Below are 21,905 nucleotides of genomic sequence, written 5' to 3'. Positions count from 1 at the left end.
TACCAGGTGCTATAAGAAGTAAAAGAGAAGTATAAGTTCCCTGTCCTTGAAGAACTTACAGTCTTTGTGGCGAGATGAGACAAACATCTATGAAATAGTTAAATAACAGAGCAAGGCAGTATGTGATTACACTGCATGAGAATTCAGAGAAAAGAAGTGACTTGGTTCAGAATGGTCAAGAAAAGCATGGCATGATGGAAAGAGCCCTGGATTTGGAGCCCAACAACCTGGGTTCTAATATTGGCTCAACCACTTACAACCTGTGTGACTCTGGACAAGTGGCAACCTCTCTGGGATTCATTTTTCTTGTCTTTAAAGTGAGGGGTTGGACTAGATGACTTCTGAGATTCTAGCTCTAAATCTATATTCTAGTACCCTCTCATGAAGTGGGATTAAAATTGGGCTTTGAAAAACTGGTAGGATTGGAATAGGCCCAGAGGAGGTACAGGGCTTCTCTACAGCAGCAAAGACACAGAAGTAGAAAATGGGCAGGTCAGTCTGGGGAGACAATAAAGAGACCAGTCTGAATGGAATAGGTTTTCCTAGGGGTTTGGTGAGACATGAGGGTACAAGGACAGCTTGGGTCCATATTGTCAAATACTTTGAATGGTAGACTGAGAAGTTTGGGCTTTATCTTACAGGCGGTGAGAAACCATTATAACTCTTTGATCAAGGAACATGGCTAGCCATGGCTTATCTCTGGTTTTTATCCAGCACAAGGCGTACAAAGTAAAGCCAATACGGAGGTGTGGCTCACTGGAAGCAAAGCCAATAAAAGGTGCATGTAGAGAAAACATGGTCCCCATCACCCCTGGCAATTGTTCTACCCCACTCCTTCCTTGTCGCAAGTCTCTGTGAGAATACTGACAGCTAGGGATGAAGCGATGGGCCGTGGCCTCAAGAGGTGATTTTCAAAACACAAGTTCGTACAGGGTAATGATACCATGATGTAAAGTAATATTATATAGGGAACATAATTATATTCCCTAAAGTGTGTTCTATGAACCCCTGGAGGTCCCTGAGACTGTCAGGGAGTTCGTGAGATCACAATTCTTTCACAATAATACTAACACATTATTTGTCTATTAAAATACTACTTCCCTTTCAAAGTACATATCTGTGTAAGGCTGGATTTTCTTCATATACTTCAACCAAAACAACATAGCAACAAATTGAACACAGAAAGCAGAGATGAGAATACAACTATCGTCTATTAAGCCAGACATTAAAGAGATTTGTGAAAATATATAAAACAAAGCCTCTTTTCTCAGTAAATTGTTTTTGCTTTGGAAAATAGTTATTTTTTCATAAAAATGTTGTGAATATAATGGGCTTGTTATTTTTTAATGAATTAATATTTCTAAAAACTGTCAGTTTTAATTTCTGATATAGTAAATATCAATAGAAATCACCCATATAAACAAAAGCTCTTTGTGGTCCTTAATAAATTTTTTTTTTTTTTGGCTAGGCAATTGGGGTTAAGTGACTGGCCCAAAGTCACACAGCTAGTAAGTGTAATGTGTCTGAGTCTGGATTTGAACTCAGGTCCTCCTGACTCCAGGGCCAGGGCTCTATCCACTGCGCCACCTAGCTGCCCCCCCCTTAATAATTTTTTAAAATGTAACAGATCCTAAGATGACAAAGTCTGAAAACTATTGGCCTAAAGGAGTAATCCTTAGGGCTCTTAACTAGTGCCCTAAGGACACTTAATTAGAGCCCTTTCCCAGCTTCTGGTGTTTAGGTCCACTAGGATCAGTGGCTTCCTGCTTCAAGAAGAAAAAAACCTATCTTTGCAAGACTAATTTTCCACATTCATAGAACTGGGTCATACCACTTCTATGTTCAAATATCTCTAGTGGCTCCCTATTAAGCTGAGGGAAGTTTAGACTCCTTTGACTGACATCCAAAGCTCTCCACCATCTTGGGGGGGGTCACCCTACTTTTCCATTCTTTTGTCATATTACTATCCTCTATTCCCTCAGGTAATCTGGACAATTAACCATCTCCCTTCCCGTTCTCTCCTGTGCAACCCTTGTACCGTTCAATCTCTGGATTTCTTCTTATGCTCCTCCCTATATGGTAGAATGTTGTCTTTTCCCCAACTGGAATTTTCCCTGTTGATATCTTCCCTGTTTTTTAAAGCCCAACTCAAATGCCCTTTTTAGCATCATAGGGTCTAGACCTGGAAAAACATGTAGAGATCAGTTACAGTTGCCTTATTTTGCGGAGGGAGGAACTGGAGTTTCACTGTGATTGCTCAAAGTTACATCAACTAATGTGTCAGACCTGGATCCTCCAACTCAAAATTCTGCTCTCTTTTCACTATGCCAGACTACTTTGATGAAACCTTCTCTGAAACCCTAGGCTGCAGCTCCTTTCCTCTTTAGATCTCATTTAACCTTTTTTTCATTTCTCATGGACTTAACATATTACAGTTATCTGTGTATGTGTTTCTATAAACTCAATGACAGAAGCCATGTTTTATTTACTCTTTTTATCTCAAGTAGTACTCAATGTGTGCTCTGCAAATAGTAGGCACTTAATAAATGTTTATTGAATTGAGCTAAATTAAATTAAGATAAGCCCATCTGCTAAGGTATTGGGAAACAGCCTTTAGAATTTAAGCTGGAGCCTATGGAAGCTTGGAGTTTTCATCTGTGTCCTCTAACCCTGGACATGGATGCTTTTCAAAAATCTCCCTTCCAGTACTGTGAAGACAGCTCAAGGGGAGGTGGTGCTACCCACTGTCTGCTTGTGCATCCTTGCTTATTTTGGGCTAGTCCTAGAGCCCATGCCAGTGACCACTGGGCATCTTTCAGCATAGTCCAGTCTGCAGGACCATCAGTGACCAGTGAGAATATAAGCAGGTCTCCTGCCCATAAAGTTATCCCCAGGCTCCAATCATGAACTAGCTGCTACTGAATCTCCCACTCCAGGATCAGAGGGGAATTTAAAATGCATTTAATTAGGCGCTGGAGAGTATTGCAAACACCCCCTCCCCAAAAAAACAAAAATGAAAAACAAAAACCTTAGCATTCAAGTTCTTTCAGAATCTGGCCCCAACCTATTCTTCCAACTTTCTCTTCTGTTCACTGTCAACTCCAATCCACTCCCACCACAAACTTATTGCACATTAAGTATCTCCCCCACCACTTACTTCTATAGTGTCTGGTAGTGTTCACTCTAGTCACACCATCTGCATGTCTTTGAGGTGGGCAGATGAAATCGCTGAGACCATGGGGATAGGCTGACCCCTGTGCTTCATAGATATTTCATTTGCTCTGGGCATGAGCTTTCTTTCCTAACAGCCAGGCACAATTCCCAATCCCCTAGTCTTAGAACCAAGCAATCAGCCTCTTCCTGATTCTTTTCCACACCAGGGTTGCCGAAGTTCTTCAAAGAGGAAAATAGCCTTAGCACCAGAAAACAAACCAATTCAGAAGGTACAGGGTAGGGTAAGAATAAGATTAATAAGAAAATCACACTGTAGAATAGTACTAAGTCACAGTATTTATCAGAGCATGTGATGGCCCCTCTGTAACCCAACCACTTATTTTAAAATGACATCAGAATATGACAGTCCATTAATTAAAAAAAAAACCACAAGTTCATATGGGGTACCATTATATAATTTTTATAGAGCATCTTCCCTCCCTCCCCTTTATATTAGAATTAGTTACTGAGACAGAGAAAGCCTTTAAAGATGGCCTGGTTCAAGATCTTCTGGGACCTGGGCCAATTGCTAAACTCCAAAGTTATCTGGCACCTCTTGTTAACCTTCTCAGAGGGTCTGTCATAGCTAATTTAGCCAAACTAGAGACATAGCTGAATATCTCGGGGTATAACTTCCCTAAGCATTTCAGGTAGCTTCTTGGACCTATGATGGAAACATTTTGAGACAGATGTGAGGTGAAGGAAATGACTGTGTGTGTGTGTGTGTGTGTGTGTGTGTTAAAGTAAAAGGGCCATGTCTAAGGCCATTGCTTTTTCTGGTTGCTCTGTCAGCTGGCAAAGGGGAAAAGCACGATGGGTCTAGAGACTTAGGTCCTAGCTCCTGGGTTCTTTTGCCACCTAGCTGTGTGATTATGAGTTAGTTACTGACCCCTCTCTGTCTCTCAGTTTCCCTATTGTATAATGAGGAGATTGGAATAAAAGAGCTATGAAGTTCTATAATTCTATGGTATTTCTGTACCACAGCAACCATGTAGACTGCCTACTCCCCAATATATGAAACATAGGACATTGGCACAAAGAACTCCTTGGGAATGCTAGGACAGAATGTATGCTTAGCTAGTCCTCAGGAAGATAATCTAAGGCCCCATGATCCACATTTTCTCCTATCTTTTTATCTCTAGTGGTTACTTAGTGCGGTGCCTGGCACTGTGGAGCATTTAATAAATGCTTGTTGATTGATAACCATTGCAGAGCTGTCCATTAGGCCTATGGCTTGAAACAGGGAATGTATGGGAGAGCTAGCTCTACACATAGCAGGAAAGAGATCTCAAGCCACCGTGCCTCTTAGATCTGCCTAAACTTTGGGGTCTAGAGTTGAGGTGAGGAGGTGAGGGAAAGGACTGAGGCCAGGTCAGAATGCAACGTATGGAAAGATTGAGAGCAGGAAAAAACTCAGGAGGATAACTAGGCCAAAGGCTTGAATACTGACCACTGTTAGCATGGTTTCTCTTGAGATCTAGGTGGTTCTAAGGAAGGAGGGAAGGAAACAAGGAAGCAACGAAGGAAGGGAAAGATTTTTTTTTTTCCCTTCTGTTCTCCTATATGGTTCCCACCTAGGGCTTCAGTACTGCCTAGGTCTCCTCTAACATGGTATTGTTGTATAAACATATAAATTTTCCTCTATTTCTTGGGCAGGCTATGACTTCTTTATTATCCTTTAAAATTTTTTTATTAGTTATTTTCTTAAAATTTTAAACAACTATTAAAAAAACAACAACAGCACAAAACAAAAACCTCAGTAAAAATAACTCACTATATGATACATATACCCAAATGGTGTGATACTTTATAGAATAAAAGATGAAAATAGTCACTTTCCATAATAAAAATAAGTTCTATTTTTTGTTTATTTTACAATATACTTAATATTTCTCTTCTTTTTCTTCTTCTTCCTCTTCATTCCAAGTAACAAGGTCCCATGTTTGACATCTCTATTGAGCCGATGTCTGGCAGTGCCTGCCTCCTCAAAGTGGTGGAGACTTGGGGAAGATGGCATTAGGAACATTTGTGACACCCACATTCCACATGTCTCTCCAGCTCCTCCACAAACGAGGAACCATCTGTGCACTGGAAGACATATTTCCGCCGCTTACTGCGTATGGGAACGCAGCATTGGGAGCCGCAGCTCCCACGACATTCCATCAGGGGCACTTTAGAGGCTGTAGCACATGATGCGTAGCCCTGCTGCCGGCGGATCACCTCTCGAACCACCTCCCCCTGGCACGGGCTCTCTGTAGGGACAAAGGAGGCGGGCACAAGCTTGGTTAGGGTGCCCGGGAGGGCATGATAATCATTTTGAAATGACACTCTGAAGCTCTGTACATTCTTTCTTGGAGATGGTGGCATGCCTGGGGGTGGTAATTGCCATTTGTGGGTAGCAAGGCACACATCTGTCTCTTCTGTCTCATCTTTTGACCAACCTGCCTGCCATCAAACAACCAACACCTCCTATGCTTTTAAGCTTAGTCTGATGGTCAAGGTAAGACGGAGTCAGTGTCCTAATCATGGCACTGGGGAGAGAATTAAGGACAGCATCTACGGTCATGAAACTCAAGTTCCATTAAGTGTTCTATAAATAAGTTTCTCCCCCTTTTTCCAAGTAATTTTCACTTTAAATCTTATTTTCATTGACATCTTTTGTATTATATCACCTAATTCTGAATACAGTCCTCTTCACTGCCCTGGCTAGTGAGTCAAAGAAGACAGAAGAAAGTGAAAAAAATATCCGACAAAACTAATGACCACATCAATCTGACACTGAAGGCCATCTTCCACCCATAACCCCTCTCTCCCAAGAGGGGAGAAGAGAGATACATTTTTTAAAAAAGTATAATTTTGTACTATTTATACAAATAATCTGTGATTTCCTGGGGAGTTCCTCAGATATAGGAATTTCCTCCATCAATGCAGTTTACATAGGAAACATACAGGTGAAGTAATCTGCTTGGGTCACGTACTTCATAAATGTCAGAGGAAAGATTTGAACCCAGGTCTTCCTGACTCCAATCCTAGCAACCCTATTCTTTATGCTACACCCCTCTCTGCTATGTATAAAGACTGGGTAGTAAATAGGGCTCTGGTTCTGGTCTTAGCAGAGGAAGGTTATCTGACTAAAGAAAAATGGTGACAGGGCACTGTGGAAGCTATCAGAGTTTCTGGGAGGCAGAGCAAATCCTGAAATAAGGGAGGCCAATTTTAGAGAGAGAAGATACCTCTAAATTAGTTCCAATAATCAGGGGCACTAACCAAAAGAAACAATTTACTGTTAATGAGAACATGCTATTCTGATGCTTCACGATGGAGTGGAAGGGACCCTGGGCCCTCAAACATCATGTAAGGAAGTGGATAAGCCTTGGCACAGAGCACACGGAAAAGCCCCAAACAGGGGCCAGCCAAGTTAACTTCAGAGAGACTTCACCAGGAGGCTCGAGTGTGTATTAATCCTGCTCAGTGACTTGAAAACAGTATCTTCAGACAGAGATGTGTTCTGGTCTGTTTTGGTGGAAAGAACACACAAAGATGAAATGATAGGGTCTTCAAGAGGGAGAGAGAACCCGGTCAACTGTTGTATTCTGACAGGGTTGATGGCAGTTGGGATTGGATCCAGAGACGCTACAGGCTGGTTCCTCAGGGAGGGCGTCTTACAAGTTAAGATTCATTCTTACTCAGTAAATTTTCTTTAATAGCTGTCTCATTCAGCAAGTTTCTTGGCTTTATTTATTTATAAATTATTTTCTTATAAATTGTTTGGTTTTTTATTTGTGAATTGTTTATTTTTATCATTTATTATTATATATTATTGTATGCATATGCCATATTACATATGACAAAATATATTATGTCATAATAATATATTTTATATTATATTTTGTTTTATTTATTTTTATTGTTTTTTGTTTGTAAATTTTAAGGATCCAGAGGACTCCTTATGGTATATATGTATCTAAAGCACAAATTGGAGCTTGATAAATATTTCTTGAAGGCACACTCTTAAGTTGAGACTACCTAATACCCACATTTTTCTAGTGCTTCCAGAAGGGCAGTGAAATCCTAGATCCTGAGGTAAGCTTTTAGGTGGGATTTTAAACAGCTTGCAAAGATTTCCAACTCTTAAAACAATAAGTGCCAAGGAATGGAAAACAAAATGGATGCCCACTGATTGAGGAATGGCCAAACCAATTTAGGGACCTGCATGTAATGAACTATTACTGTGCTGTAAGAAATGATGAATAGAGAGAAGTATGGGAAGACATATACATAACCTGATACAAAGTGAAGTAAGTAGAACCAGGAAAGCAATATGTACAGTGACTATAACAAAGAAAATGGAAAGAACACCACCAACAAAACAACCAAAACTGAATGCTGTGAAACCATAATGGCCAAGCCTGGCCACGAAGAAGAGATATAAGAAGACACCTCCTCCCAATTCTTTGCAGAAGTGGAGGACCATGGGTGTAGAATACTGCATATAAGTCAGAGGTTTTTGATTGGTTTAGTTTGCTAAACTTTTTTTCTTTCTCTTATTTTATACTTTATTACAAGGGGTGGATACAGTGGGAAACAAAGGTGATAAAAAAACAAAAGATAGCCATAATAATTCATTTTAAAAAATAGTTCAATGCAAAAGAGATCCTCCTCATTCTTCTGGGCAGAGTGTCCTGAGTGATGCTCTCCTCATCCCCCTATTTCTGGTGATGCCCCCCCTCTCAGACCCCAGGAGTTCAAGGACAGCCCACCTCGGTCACAGTGCTCCCCGCTGAAGCTGGGCTCACACACGCAGTAGGGCTGCCCCCTCTCAGAGATGTGGCACTGCCCATGGTAGCACTTGAAGTCCCAGCAGGGGCTGACTGAGTCATTCCTCCGGTCACAAGAGGCTCCCATGTAGCCATCAGCACACTTGCATGTGTATGAAGAGCCTGAAGCCACACACTTTCCATGGACACACCTGAGAAGGATGGGGGTTGGGAATGAGAGAACAGATACTGCATTAGCACCGGTGGGGACCCTCCATAGGTCGAGTCACTCTAAAGGCGTCTCAGAGAGCAAACTGCTCAATCCTGGAGCCCAATCCCTGGGACAAAGACAGGCCTTAAATTAAGCACAATGAAGCTTTAAGAGTTCCTTAAATAGGAATTTGTTATATATGCTTATATACTAGAACCGGGAATGAGAACAACCAGGGTGCCTAACTCCTTCCCCAGACTCATAGAAAAGAATGTCTCCCGTTCTTTAAAACAAACAAAAAATTAGTAAAACTCAATGCTGAATAATACAACTACTCAAACATGCATTATAACTATTTACATTTAAATGAATTCATGACAACGTATGAAATTTCTTAACAATTGTTCAGTCTCCCCATAAGTCCCCATCAGGATTCTTTGTTCATTCATTCTTCTCTGCTTTCCCCCTTACATGCTCATAGTGTGTCCTCTAGGCTTCTCATTTTGTTTTCATTTTGTATTATTTCATAAAGATTTTTCCAGATTTCTTTGTATTCCTCATACTTGTAAGCCTTAATGGCACAACATTAATGCACTAAACTTTATTCAACTAATCTCCTGCCGTTGTCAGTCAACAAGCATTTATTAAGGGCATACTATGTGCCGGGCACTATACTTATAAGCACAGATATTTTGGCTCTCTCCAGGTCTTTGAAGTTACACATAATGCTGCTATGAAAATCTTTGAATGGCTCTCTTTCTCTCAGAATATATTTTCAACAATGGTATTCATGGGCCAAAAAGTAAGACAATTTTTGGGTAACTTTTACTTTGTATTCCCAGATTGCTCTTCAAAAAGATTTTACAGGTTTGTAATTCTACCAGAAACGAATGAGAACATACCTTGTTTCTCCATAACCCTATTAGCATTGTTTCGTTACTTTTCATTATTTTTATTTTTGTGAATTTGATGGGTGTCAGATGGTAGCTCAAAGTCATTTTAATTTGTATCTCTGGTTATTAGTGAGGTTGTGTTTTTTTTTTTCTCAAGAAAATACTACCAATTTGTGTTTCCTCTTTTGAAAACTGTTCATGTCTTCTGACCATTTATACATTGTGAACTGGGAGATACCTTTGTTCATCTTTAACAGTTCCTTACATATTTAAAGTGTTAATTTTTTATATGCCATATTTGCCATAAATATTTTCCCCTATCTGTTATTTCTCTTTTGAATATATTGGATTTTGTTGTATACTATTTCTTAATTTTAATGATTACAAAAAATCATCTGCTTTAATGGAGGTAAGTACATTCTTATCTATTTTCTTTCATCTTTTTAAGAGTTCTCTTCTATGTTTGTACATCATCCAGCTGTCATTCATTCAGATATAAAAATGTAAGCTACAGGTCTAAATCCATTTTCCACCAAATTACTACCTATCTTTCCCAACACATTAAATAATGATTCTTTTCTCCAGATTTTATTTCCTATAGGCTTATCAAACACTAATCTCTTGCTCATATTTGGTTAGATATCTGTAGTACCTATTCTATTCTACTGATCTATTTCTTTATTGTTTGTTCTATGTATCACATAGTTCTGATAATCTCTTTGTAATACGTGTTACAATCTGGGAGAGCAAGACGCTCTTCACCAGCTCCCTGTGCTCCCTCTGCTCCCTCCATCCTCCCAGAATGTCCCTTAATATTCGTATGTGTTTGTTTTTTTTCCCCACAAAGGAATATCATTACGTTTTTTTTCCCAGTTTGATAAGGAAATTCCTTGGTATTTTAATCGATACCGCATTAAATATGTAGAGACTAGTTTGGGAAGTATTGTTGTTTTTACCACATTAATCTTACTCATCTATGAACATTAAATGCCTCACCAATTATTTGTCTTCCTGTATTTTAGTCACTACTTTTCAAGTTTTTCTTATATAGGTCATGTGTATTTCTAGGTAGGATAATTCTCAAATATTTTTGTTGTTATTGTACATGGGTTTCTTTTCTATGATTTGTTTTAGTCTTTATTGCTAGTAAATGAGAACTGAAATGATTTGATGATAATCTTGCATACTGGATCCTTCATGAATTCATTTATTGGCCTCACTATTTTTTTTTTGTTGAAACAGTTGAATTTTATAGCTACACCATTATGATATCTGCAAATACTATTTTGACCTCTACATTTGACCTCTTCCAGTGTTAATACTAATACCTTTTTCTTGTCTTATTGAAATTACCAGAATTTCTAGTACTATGTCAAATAAAAGCATTGGAAGTGGATGTTTTGATTTGTATTTATACTAGTGGTAATGCTCCTAATATTTGTCCATTGCATATTATGTTGGCTCTTGGTTTAAGGTAGATATGTTTTACTGTGTTGAGGAAAAATTCCAATGTTCCATTACTTCCTAGTGTTTTTATAATGAACAAATGTTGGCTTTTATCATTTTTACATATATTCATGTTTCAACAATCATATTTTAAAAGTTTTTGTTAGTGTCTGCATTTTATATTGTTAATAGTTCCCCTTATTTTTGAACTAGCCTTGCATACCTGGCAAAAATACCCTTCATGACCATAAAAAATAATGTTTAGGTATGTCTCTCATTTTTAAATAACACCAGAGAAGAAGCCTCTTCTACAATTATTTGCAGAGCCAGTTTAAAAGTCACATAAAGTGCCTGGTCTAATCAGTTTTTAAACTCAGATCTGGATTCCTCACTTTGACCAACCATATCAATTCATTAGACTTGGATCTGAATGAATTCTGGCTATTTCTTAACATTTAATTCATTTTAAAAAGGTGACATTTTGCTATCACAGAGTGGCTCCATGTGTATATGTATAAACACATGTGCATATATATTTATATACATATCCATCTATCTGTCTATCGCTGCTGTTGCTGTTCGTCTATCTGAAACAATGAGCCATGGAATCTTTGAATAAATATGTGGCACCTCCAAGTCTTCCTCCAAGGACTGCTTTGAAGGAGATAACACTCATTTGGATAGATAACTTTTAGACCATTCATTAAAGAATCAGCCTCATTTACCTTATTAGTCATACTTTGTACATAACTCTGTGAACAAGTTTTTCCTGAATTCTAATCTCAGTACCTTCCACTATAATCAAAGAGCATTCTTTCTCTGTCTCTGTCTCCGTCTCTGTGTGTCTCCCCTCTCGCTCCTCCCCTTTCCCTCTCCTGTCTGCCTAAGAGCCCTGAAAAGGGGAAGGGGTAGGGTCTTTCACAGGCAGGGAGAGAAGCAGAACTGTGAGCCCAAGGGGGAGTGCACCAGGTCCAGTGCACCTGCTCTCCAAGAGACTCACCTGTGGCCGAGACAGGAATCTCCAGCTTCTTGGTCACACAATGGCCCCGTCCAGCCTGGGTGGCACTCGCAGACCACACTGCCCTTCTCCACAGAACGGCACATGCCATGTTTACAGATGGTACATGACTTGCAGCCAGGGAAGACGCCTGGGGACTGTTGGGGCAGGGCCTTGAAATCCTGGAGCTCGTTATTGATGCGGACGTCATGGATACAGCCATGGAAGCCACCCAGGGTTCGGTCTGTGCCCTGGCGCAAGGCCGAGAGGCCTGTGCTGGTGGGTATTCCTGGAGAGAGAGCAGAGATATAGCTCCCTCACACCTGGCCCCAGCCCCTGCATTCCAAGGCACTCATGGTAATACGGATTGAACCTAGGATTTCATTGTTAAAAGAAAGTCCCAGATGAGGAAACTCCCTCTTACCAATGAATATTCACATTTTCTCTATAATCTACAGTTTTAGGGAATCATCAAAAACACTGAGAGAATAAGTAAATTCTTTAGTGACCCTGAGGTCACATTGCCAGTATATGTCTGAGGCAGAACTGGAAGGAACCCAGGTCTTCTTGGCTTTGGGGGCCAGCTCTCTATTCACTAATCCATGCTTCGTTTCACTCAGAGTAATACTGTGGTGAAAGGTCATAAACTCTATCACCAAGCCTGTTGGGGGCTAACTCTCTAATTTGAGTAACTTGACTGCTTCTCCTTTTTTCTGCCTTTGTATTGTCTCCTACTTTTCAAAATCTTTTCACATACACTATCTTAACTAATTCTCACCCTAGTTCTAATTCTACCCCTGAGACAGATGAGAGAGGCATTATTATCCTCATTTTACAGAGAAGTAATCTAAGGTTTGGAGAGTTTAGATGACTTATCTTTATAGTTAGTGTTAGACTTGAGATTAGAACCCACAGTCTCCTGACTTCTAGGCCACTGCCCTTTCTGCTACATCATGGGGCTTCTGTAGCCAGGATAAAGGACTGGTTAGGAGGAAAAAGCAGAAACTGAATTTAGCAGTTCCCAATTATCAAGATCCTAGTTGAAAATCTGTTTGACATTGATTCTGAGTCAGAAAGCTTTCTAGTTACTAGGGTGAAAAGATGTCTTTTTCTTCTACTCCCCTCCAGCCAGCTCCTGCCAGACTCATCCTTTCACGATCTTCATGGAAGTGCAGAAGTGATTTGCTCTTATGTCATTACTTCTGATAGTTGCTGAGATCATAAGATGGGAAGCTGGAAACATGGAAGAGTTGGGGGGAGTGGCAGAGTATACCTCCCCACAGGGCAAAGGGCAATGAGGGACACCCTGATGGATAACTTGAGGGAGTTTGGGGATAAGCTCTTAGATTATAAACTCATTAAGGGGCAGAGGCTATATTTTGTTTAAACTTTGTATCTACCCCAGTATGCTCCTGTACTCCTCCTGGGCAATAGCTTTCTGGCCCTAGAGAAGCACTTGCCCTGGGGTCCTGCTCAGCTGATAGGAGCTTGCCTCTCTTAGACCACTATTTCAGGAAAAGCCTCAGCCATACTGCACTTGGCTCTAGCTTCTCTGGTATCTCCTCCTTCTGGCTGGCAGCCTTGCCCCCTTTCCTTTTTCCCACTTTCCGTCTTTCCTACTTCCCATAGAATGCCTTTGCTTTTTGTATTTGTATCCCTGGTGCTTAGCAGATGGTAAGGGCTCAACCATTCAATTAATCATCTATCAACAAGCATACATTAAATGTCTATTTTGTGTCAGTCAATGGGGATATGGGGATTTATATGTGTGTGTGTGTGTGTATATGTGTATATATATGTGTGTGTCTGTGTGTATGTATGTATATATAAACACACATACACACACACTGCAGCTAGGTGGTACAGTGGATAGAGTACCAGACTCATTTTCCTGAGTTCAAATCCAATTTCAGACACTTACTAGCTGTGTGACCCTGGGCAAGTTACTTAACCCTGTTTGCCTCAGTTTCATTATCTGTAAAATGAACTGGAGAAGGAAATGACAAACCACTTCAGTATCTCTGCCAAGAAAATCCCAAATGGGGTTAAGAAGAGTCAGACACGGCTGAAATAACAACAATATATACACACACACTTATGCCCCCCATATACACAAATGTTTATATGTATATGTATATTCCATATATATCTCATACACACGTAATGAAACAATCCCTACTTTTTTATTAATTATATTAATATATGTGCTTTATATTGTAATGTATTAAAATTAGATAACAATCTATGTTGCTTGTCCTTTTCCTGACAAGGAAGAAAGAAGCAGCAGGGGCTTGAGCCACTGAGCCCTCTGCCTAGTGCAGGGGTGAGGAACCTGCAGCCTCTAGACTGCATGGGGCCCTCTAGGGCCCCCACATGCATTCAGTCAAAGGGCAGCACTTGAGGCCCCATGCGGCCTAGAGGCTGCAGGTTCCCCATTGCTGGCCTAATGGCTTGGCTTCCTGGGAATGGGCCTTCTCTGATGTAGAGGGCTGTCCCATTCTGGTTGGGAGTGAGGAGCTGGGAGAAGGTGAGTCGCTAGCTGAGTCAGGGAACTTTCCCTGACAATCAGAGTTTGGGACAGGAATAAGAGAGATTCTTACCTCCAATGTAGAGGGGAGTGTTGGTGCCAACTGTTGGCTGTTTCTGGAGTTTGCCCAAACTCTTGGGGGCTCCTTTGTCCACCACCAGGTTTAAGGTCTGGTTTAACATCACAAGCTCCACACTGTGAAACTGCCCATCATTCACAGTCTCCACGCTGGGTTAGGGAAGGGATGGGAGAGAAGAGAATACAAACGAAAAGGAGATAGTTAAGAGAAAGCAGCTTAGACACCATGGTGGCAAAAACCGGAAACCAGAAGCCAGGCTAGTGTTCTTCTCCTACTGTCCATCCCCCCACGATCTTAACTAATAAGGTCCTTAAACTGACCTAATACATTAACACATTAATTAATACATTAATCAACAACAAGTATTTATTACTCTATGCCTACTACTGAGTACAAAAAAGTTGGGTTTTTTTTTTTTTGCATGCTTGTATAACGTAAGATCCTAGAGGGCAATGACATTAACTTTTGCCTTTGTATTGCCACTCACCCACTCCTTTCCCCAGAGAGGGTAGGAAACACCCAATTATTTGCCTCATGTGGAATGTGAATCCAGATCCTTGGATTCCAAATCCAGGACTCTTTCCGGTATCTACCCAGACAGAGAATCTGCTCAGGTCTCCTTCAGCCTTTCTGCAGGGGTGGGCTCTCATTGGAATAATCTCTAAAACTGCAGGGGAAATTGGCTTGTGGGGGTCCAGCAAGGGGGAGCCATGCTTTAGGTGGACGCCTTGGTGGCTAATCCAGGTTCAGTTTTTGATTTCTGACCTCAAACTAACAAACTGTTCATCAGCTCAAATAATCCAAAGGGTGAACCTCTCTGGCGCCAAACTTCTGAAGGCACTTTCCTCAAATTGGGCATACCAGGAAAACAAATACTCCCCAGCCAAGAAAGGGAAGGTTCACTTCCTTCTAGCTGATGCCGTCCTTTATATTTGTTTTGTGCTCTCAGCTTTTTCAAAGCACCTTCATATTTATTATGTCACTGGATCCTCCCCTAAACCTTGCAAGGTAGGTAGACAGGTATTACAGTATTTCCATTTACAGATAAGAAAACTGAGCCTAGTTAAATGACTTCCTTATGTTTGTATGATGAGATGAAGACACAGACCTTCTCACTACTAGCCTGGTAGTCTTTCTATAATGAGATTCAGGTTCATCTTGACCCAAGCAAGACTTTCTCTGGAAATTCCACCATGTTTCCACTGTCTTCTCACCCTGGAATAACCATCCTCCCCTGTACGGGAGAACCTCGGAACACCTCTTCACCAGGTGTCTTTTGTGCGTTGTCTTCTGAGTTCCTTAAAGGCAGGCCCTGTCTTTTTTTTTTTTTTGCTTGGATTTGTATCCTCAGCACTGTCATAGTGCCTGGAACAAAGTAAATGCTTAATAAATGTTTGCTGCCTTGCCTTTCCCAGGGTATGAGTCCCATTTCTAAATCCCTGCAGCTTGATGATTGGAGAATAGGCTTGGGGACAAATGGAAAAAGCTATTCCAACTCATTATCCTGACCTTTCTTGAGAGAGGAATATTATAAAAACTTTTCCACACAGAAGGCCTTAACAAACACACGTTGAATTGAATTGAATTGAATTGACTTGGGGATAGCTTAGGTGTCGTCTGTCCCCTCAGAGGCAGTGGATGCTTTGAGATGGGTTCTATGACCCCAAACACTTGTGACCAGCCTTACCTAATTCAGACTAAGACTTCTCTAACAAGTCATTATTTAATTCTCACTAAGAAAGTCCTTTGATGAAAGGAGGACCCGCAAATCTTTAAATCTGCTATTATTTATTGAGACTTTATTTCAAAAGAGTCTGAGTAACACAGAGGAGCAGGAAAATAAGAGTGAGAGAACGTGGCAAGGTCCTGGGAAAATGCTGGAGGTGTGGTGGGAAGGGGCGATGACCATTTATCCCTTATCCTAAATATTTATGTGAACATTCACATGTATCCATAAACACTCTTTCTCCTGCCTAACATGTATACAAATATACAAAAAGTTGTGTTTTGATGCATACACACAGAGACACACACACATACATATACTGCACACAGTCATAAAAACACACTGTCATAGAAACAGAGAGTGGCACAGGCTGTTTTAGGAGGTAGTGGGTTCCTCATCACTTTAGATGTTTGAGCAGAGGCTGGATAACCATAGAGCCAGGGATGTTTCTGAGGAGACTAGAGTCTTTCTAAATTTATAATCTTAAGATTCTCTGGGTAACAGACACCCATAATAAGACATATGGAGATATACACATATTAAAAACTAAACACTTTCCAATTCTAGTTCCAGGACACTGCAGTTTGCAGATGAAGGAGGGAAAGCCACGGTTGTGGAGTGAGCATGCTGCTGCCCCTTCCTACCGCCCACCAAGAGTCCCTGTGTGTAATCTGTTCTTTCTCTGCTGCCTCTTCCCAGTTCCCTCCCTCTTTACCCCCAGGTCACCTCAGGGGATCCTTAGCCTCACGTCTACTGGGTGTGGGAGCCCTGGACAGGTGGTCTCCTCTCCATGGGAGATGCTTTCCCTTCTCCAGACTCAGGTCCTTACACTATGGTGAGTTGGCCAGAGATGAAATCATATGCATCTTTGGGGCCCCCACCATACATACGCTGACTAAATGCTTGACAAATAAATAATGCTTTCATGCATTTGATACAACAACCTCGTGAGGCAGCCAAGGGAGTCAGTATCCCCATTTTATAAATGAGCAACTGAGGCTCATAGAGGTTAAACAACTTATCTAAGCACATACAATTTACAAATGTTATAGAAGGGAATTGAATTCAACTCTTCTGACTTCTAGATCATAGATTTAAAGCTATAAGGATCTGAGGGCAAGTATCATCTATTCAGACCCCCTCATTTTACAAATGAGGATGTCAAGATCTAGATGAGTGAAATGACTTGCCTAAATAAAGCCACACAGGCAGCATGGGGTAGATGTAGGATTCAAACCCAGAGCTCCCTTCTGCAGCATGCTACCTTCCTTCCCTCCACTGCATTATGGTAAAGACACATGGGCTGCCTGGCGCTGAGGATGCGGGAGAGGGGCAGGCAGGCATTCTTAACATGAAAACACTGAGCAGCGAGTTGGCCTGGTTCTGCTCTCTGGTGACAGATCATCACAAATGTGTGGTAACAGGTGGTAAAGGTGCTTAGTTTATTTATAGGTAACATGCGAATAGGAGTTTTCCACAGGTAATGTCTTATCTGAAAGAAGTGATTTGACATTGGGAATTCTGGACACCATTTTAGTTCAATGGGGTAGATGTTTGGGGGCAGAGGGAGATTTTTAGTGCATACAAACTATATTCCATCTACAATGAGGGCCAGCCTAGCAGCAAGTATAAACTAGGTGCCCTTTGGTGAGGTAGTGAGATCCTCATTACCTTAAATATTCAAGTGGAGACTGCATAACCACCTGTTGGGGTGTTGGGACTTGACAATATGGTATTGTTGCACCGGATAGGAAATTTGAGTAAATGAGCTCTACAGTACCTTTCAATACAATGTGGAGACATCATGATGCCAAGATTTTATGATTCTTTGATTCTGTAGTTCTGGATTTATTATGCATTAAGTGTGAGTGGCTGAGGATGGAGGAGGAGGGAGGTGGGCTGGGGCAGGCCCACAGGCCCCTTTCCCTGCTGTGTTAGCTCTGGCTCTGAGTATTTTAAGTTTCTACCACTAGGTGGTAATAGAGATTCACTAAGAAGGAGGAATTTGCTGTCTAAGGTAAAGCTAATTAATAGCCACTGCCTACAAACTCGGTGGAGAGTTAGATGTGAATGGTGAAAACACAGCATCATCAGTACCATGACCAGCTCCTTTCACCCCACCTGGACATGGACTTCCACACCTTGTTTCAGAAGATCTGGGAAAGGACTTTTTCTGGGAAGATCAGGAATGAAACTAGCCTAGGGGAGCTTGGGGAGCATGAGGTGAGCCTGCCTCTTCTTTACCCCAGGTCCCCTGTCCTGGCCCCTCACCACCACTGAATGACGCAGCCTAGCAGTTCAAAGAGGCCCACGAGTGTGAAATTGGGCTATCTTACATAAGACCACCCATTGAGAATTGGGAGGGACCTCAGAGATCATTTAGTCCAACCCTCTCATTTTACAGATGAGGAAACTCAGACCCAGGGAGGTTGAGTGAATTGCCCAAGGTCATATAAGCAGTAAGTCAAAGGGAGGATTTGAACATCCACCTTCCGACCCCATGGCCAGGACTCTGCCCTGTTCCACGCTGTCCCCAGGAGCATTACTAGCAAACATTAGTAGACTGCCTCCTGGTCCCAAATTCATCTCTCTTAAAAGTAATGTTGGTGGTGGTGCAGGGTCCTGATGCTCTCAGCAGGTCCCAGGGAGCCTGCTCAGTGGGGACAAGGGGGTGAAGTGGGGTGAGCAGATTAAGGGAAGAGGCTCTAACCCTGAAACAAACCTGGAAACTGCCCAGAGCAGCTTAGGGGCCTGTGTGGGGAAGGCCCCAGCCTCGTGGTGAGCTATCCTCACCTGAGCAGCTGCTCAGTCCAGTCCCAGTAGTTTGGGGTCAGCTTTCTATGGGCAGTGGCGATTCATGTAGGAATCCTAGGGAGGACAGCTCATTACTAAATGCTGTCAAACCATCCAGACTCCAGCATTTAGTCTTCACCGTGGTCTTCATTAATTTTTAGGGCTGGTCTTGGGCACAGGAGAGACAAAGTCATATGGTCTCTGAAGTTGTTCCCTCAACTCTTAAAATGGCTAGGATGCTAACCAGCCGGCCTGCTACGGTCCAAGGTAAGCAGGATGTTGGCAATCCAGCCATGTTCTCTTCTCATCTTGTTTCCTCCCTACAACTTTCTCCATGGTTGTTCTTTCATGTAACAGGTGATCGGGGGAATCCCTAGATCTGCTGACCTGGGGTGCACCTCCCCTGGGGCTGGGCATGCACACTTTGGCCCTGCAACGAAGAACACATGCTCTGGCCCTTTGCTAAAGGACATATGTGACCCTGGATTCTTACTTGGTCCTTGTGTGTCCTGGGGTCTGAGGACTGTGCCAAAGAAAACTGGCAACTGAGCCAGGATCAACCTCCTTTTTGGGCTACAAGGAGTGAGGAGAGATGACTTTGGTCTCTCTCAAGGCAGTCTCTTTATTGGGTACCCCAGTCCAGCAGGGGTACCTGATCACCCCTAGTAATATTTCACTGAACGAAACGAACCTCAGAACTGGAAAGAGTTCATACTGTCCAACACCCTCATTTTACAGGCAAGGAAACCAAGGCCCCAGAGTAGAAAAATTATTTGTTTCAGGTCACTCAGCTAGTTAGGGTGAAGCAGAGTAAGTCAAGTAAAGTCAATATGCATTCATGAAGCGCTTGTTACACATCAGGCACTGGCCCCTACAAACAGAGCAGTCCTTAGGAATGCATCACCCCTGGGGTATGCCCCGATTTCTTTCTGCTCATTGCTTCCATTCATAGCCTCGACATTTCCATTTTTTTTTCCTTGCACAGACCACACATAGTTCTCTGCTTCCTCCTCCTCCCTGCAGTCCTTTGCCAAGTGAGGCTAGGAGGTAAGGAGGCCACTAACACAGCCCTGAGACCTCTTTTCCATCATTGGCTTCAGATCCACCCCCCCCCCCCAGCAGCAGCGTTAAAGCACTAGCAATGGATTTGCAAGGAAACTTGTGACTACTGGTGAATCCAATGGGGTTGCCCTCCTCAGAAAGCCCCGCGGAGGGAGGTTTGAGGACTTGGAGTATCAATAATAAAATGGTTCATTTAAGTCCTTAGCTAGAAATAACAGGGACTATACCACCCCTAGGCAGAAGTCTCCCATGTGGCCAAGCCTCTGCCTCCCACTGTATGTTCCTGAGTGAAATGAACCGAGAGGCTCCAAGAAGAGACACAAAAGCAGGTACTCCCTCACTCTGTAGAGAAAGCATTTATAGGACCGGGGGATTTAGAGCTCAAAGGGCTCCACTGAGAGCATCTGGCCCCAAATCTCACTTTAAAGATGAAGAAACTGAGGCTAAATTGACTTGCCCAAAGGCACAGAGGTTTTAAGGATTTGAACTGGGGTGTGAATCCAGATCCTTAAGGTCGCTTAGGACTCTGAGTTCAGGGCTCTCTCTAGTGTCTCCCCAGACAGACAAACCTGCTCTCAGGTCTCTTTCAGCCTCTTTGCAGGGGAGGGCTCTAGTGGGTGCAACCTCTAAAACCACTCAGGGGGAATTGTCTTGAAGGAGTCTAGCTAGTGAAGGGGGAGCCATGCTTTAAAAAGAGGCACTGGTGGTTACTCTAAGTAATTTCTGACCCCAAAATACAGAAACTAGTCATTAGCTCAAATAAGCAAAAGGCTGAGCCTCTCTGGGGCCAAACTTCCCAAGGACTTGCCTCAATCATGGCAGTGCCTGGTTGGCAAATGGAAAATGGTCATCACTGCCCCAGAGTCAGGAGAAGGAAGGCTCATTTCTTTCTAGTCAACACTAATCCTTTACATTTGTATTATGTTCTCAGCTTTTCAAAGCACATATCTATTTCCTCTCTTGAACCTCTTCCAAAACTTGGGAGGTAGGTAGGCAAGTATTATTTCCATTTTATAGTTAAGGGAACTGAGGTATACACTGGGTATGTGACTTCCCTAAGTTTATACAGTGAGATGAAGATATACACACAGATCTTCTGTTAACCTGGAACTCTTTCTACAATGAAATTCAGGTTCACCCTTACCTCACTGGACTTCCTCTAGATTTTGACACTATGACTCAGCTGACTATTCACTCTAGTACATGCCTCTGCCTTGCTAAAATGCTTCTTCCATTGGTGAGTTCCTTCCAGGGGCCTCCATTTTGGGTACTGGTTAAAGCCAACCATGCTTCATTCACTTCCAGCTGTGTTTCAAACTTCTAGGTCTTTGCTACCATGTTCCATCATGGATGTAACCCTCCCTCCCTTTTCAGCTCTCTTTTATGTGTTGTCTTCCCCCATTAGAATGTAAGCTGTCTAGGGGGAAGAGATTATCTTTCTTTTTGCTTGTATTTGTATCCCTAGCACTTAGCACAGGTCCTGGCATATAGTAAGAAATTGATAAATGCTTGGTGCTTTACTGCCTGAACCGTTGTGCTGCTTGTGAGAAGTATCTTATGCCATTGATAATAAAGTTTCTGTTGCTATTCTTGTAGAAAAGATGGACAGATATGGGATATAGACAATGGTATAGTTATGTGGATTTGGAACTGGTGGAGTGGTTGGATTCAAAGAGTTAGATGTTAACTTGAAAGGAGGTATTCAATGAAGCACCCCAAGGATCTGTGCTTGGCACTGTGCTATTTAATGTCCTTTATTCAATGACTTGGATAAAGGCATAATCTCTATCCTTATCAGATTTGCATATGACACAAAGCTAGGAGGGTTGGCTAATATACAGGATGGCATCTCTTTTTTTTCTCCAGTGTATGCATAGTTCCTGGTACATATTAAGTGCTTAAGAACTACTTGTTGACTGATTGAAATTTAATAGGAATAAAATTCCTTCCATTGGGGTTAAAAAATCTGCTCTACAATCACAAAATGGGGAGGCCTGATCTGAGAGCAGTTAGTCTGAAAAAGATCTTGGGGTTTTAGAGTTATAAGGTCAGAGAAGTCAATAGTGTAACATGGCAGCCAAAAAAACAGGGTGAAAGGATTAGGCAACAATATACCGTCTTCTACCCTGCCCTGGTTAGACCATATGTTGAGTATTGTGCTAGGTTCTTATGGGATTATAGATCTAAAGCCAAAATGGACC

The 21,905-nt window shown here is 41.9% G+C and overlaps 1 protein-coding gene across 1 annotated transcript in view; it reads right to left on the bottom strand.

Annotated features, from left to right (window-relative positions):
• Positions 1 to 4,960: 4,960 nt before the first annotated feature.
• The window catches only part of SLIT3 (slit guidance ligand 3), a 722,516-nt gene continuing 705,571 nt past the window's right edge, over positions 4,961 to 21,905 (bottom strand). The window contains exons 30-33 of the mRNA XM_027841688.1: positions 14,118 to 14,272; positions 11,521 to 11,806; positions 7,974 to 8,182; positions 4,961 to 5,465 (exon numbers count right to left, since the gene is read on the bottom strand). Of these exons, the coding sequence (XP_027697489.1) occupies positions 5,230 to 5,465; positions 7,974 to 8,182; positions 11,521 to 11,806; positions 14,118 to 14,272 (886 nt within the window). The 3' untranslated portion in view covers positions 4,961 to 5,229. The remainder of the gene's footprint in view (positions 5,466 to 7,973; positions 8,183 to 11,520; positions 11,807 to 14,117; positions 14,273 to 21,905) is intronic.

Source organism: Vombatus ursinus, unplaced genomic scaffold (genome assembly GCF_900497805.2).
Source record: "Vombatus ursinus unplaced genomic scaffold, bare-nosed wombat genome assembly UNPS02014863.1, whole genome shotgun sequence".
Classification (NCBI taxonomy): domain Eukaryota; kingdom Metazoa; phylum Chordata; class Mammalia; order Diprotodontia; family Vombatidae; genus Vombatus; species Vombatus ursinus.
This window is presented reverse-complemented; position numbering and strand designations above follow the sequence as displayed.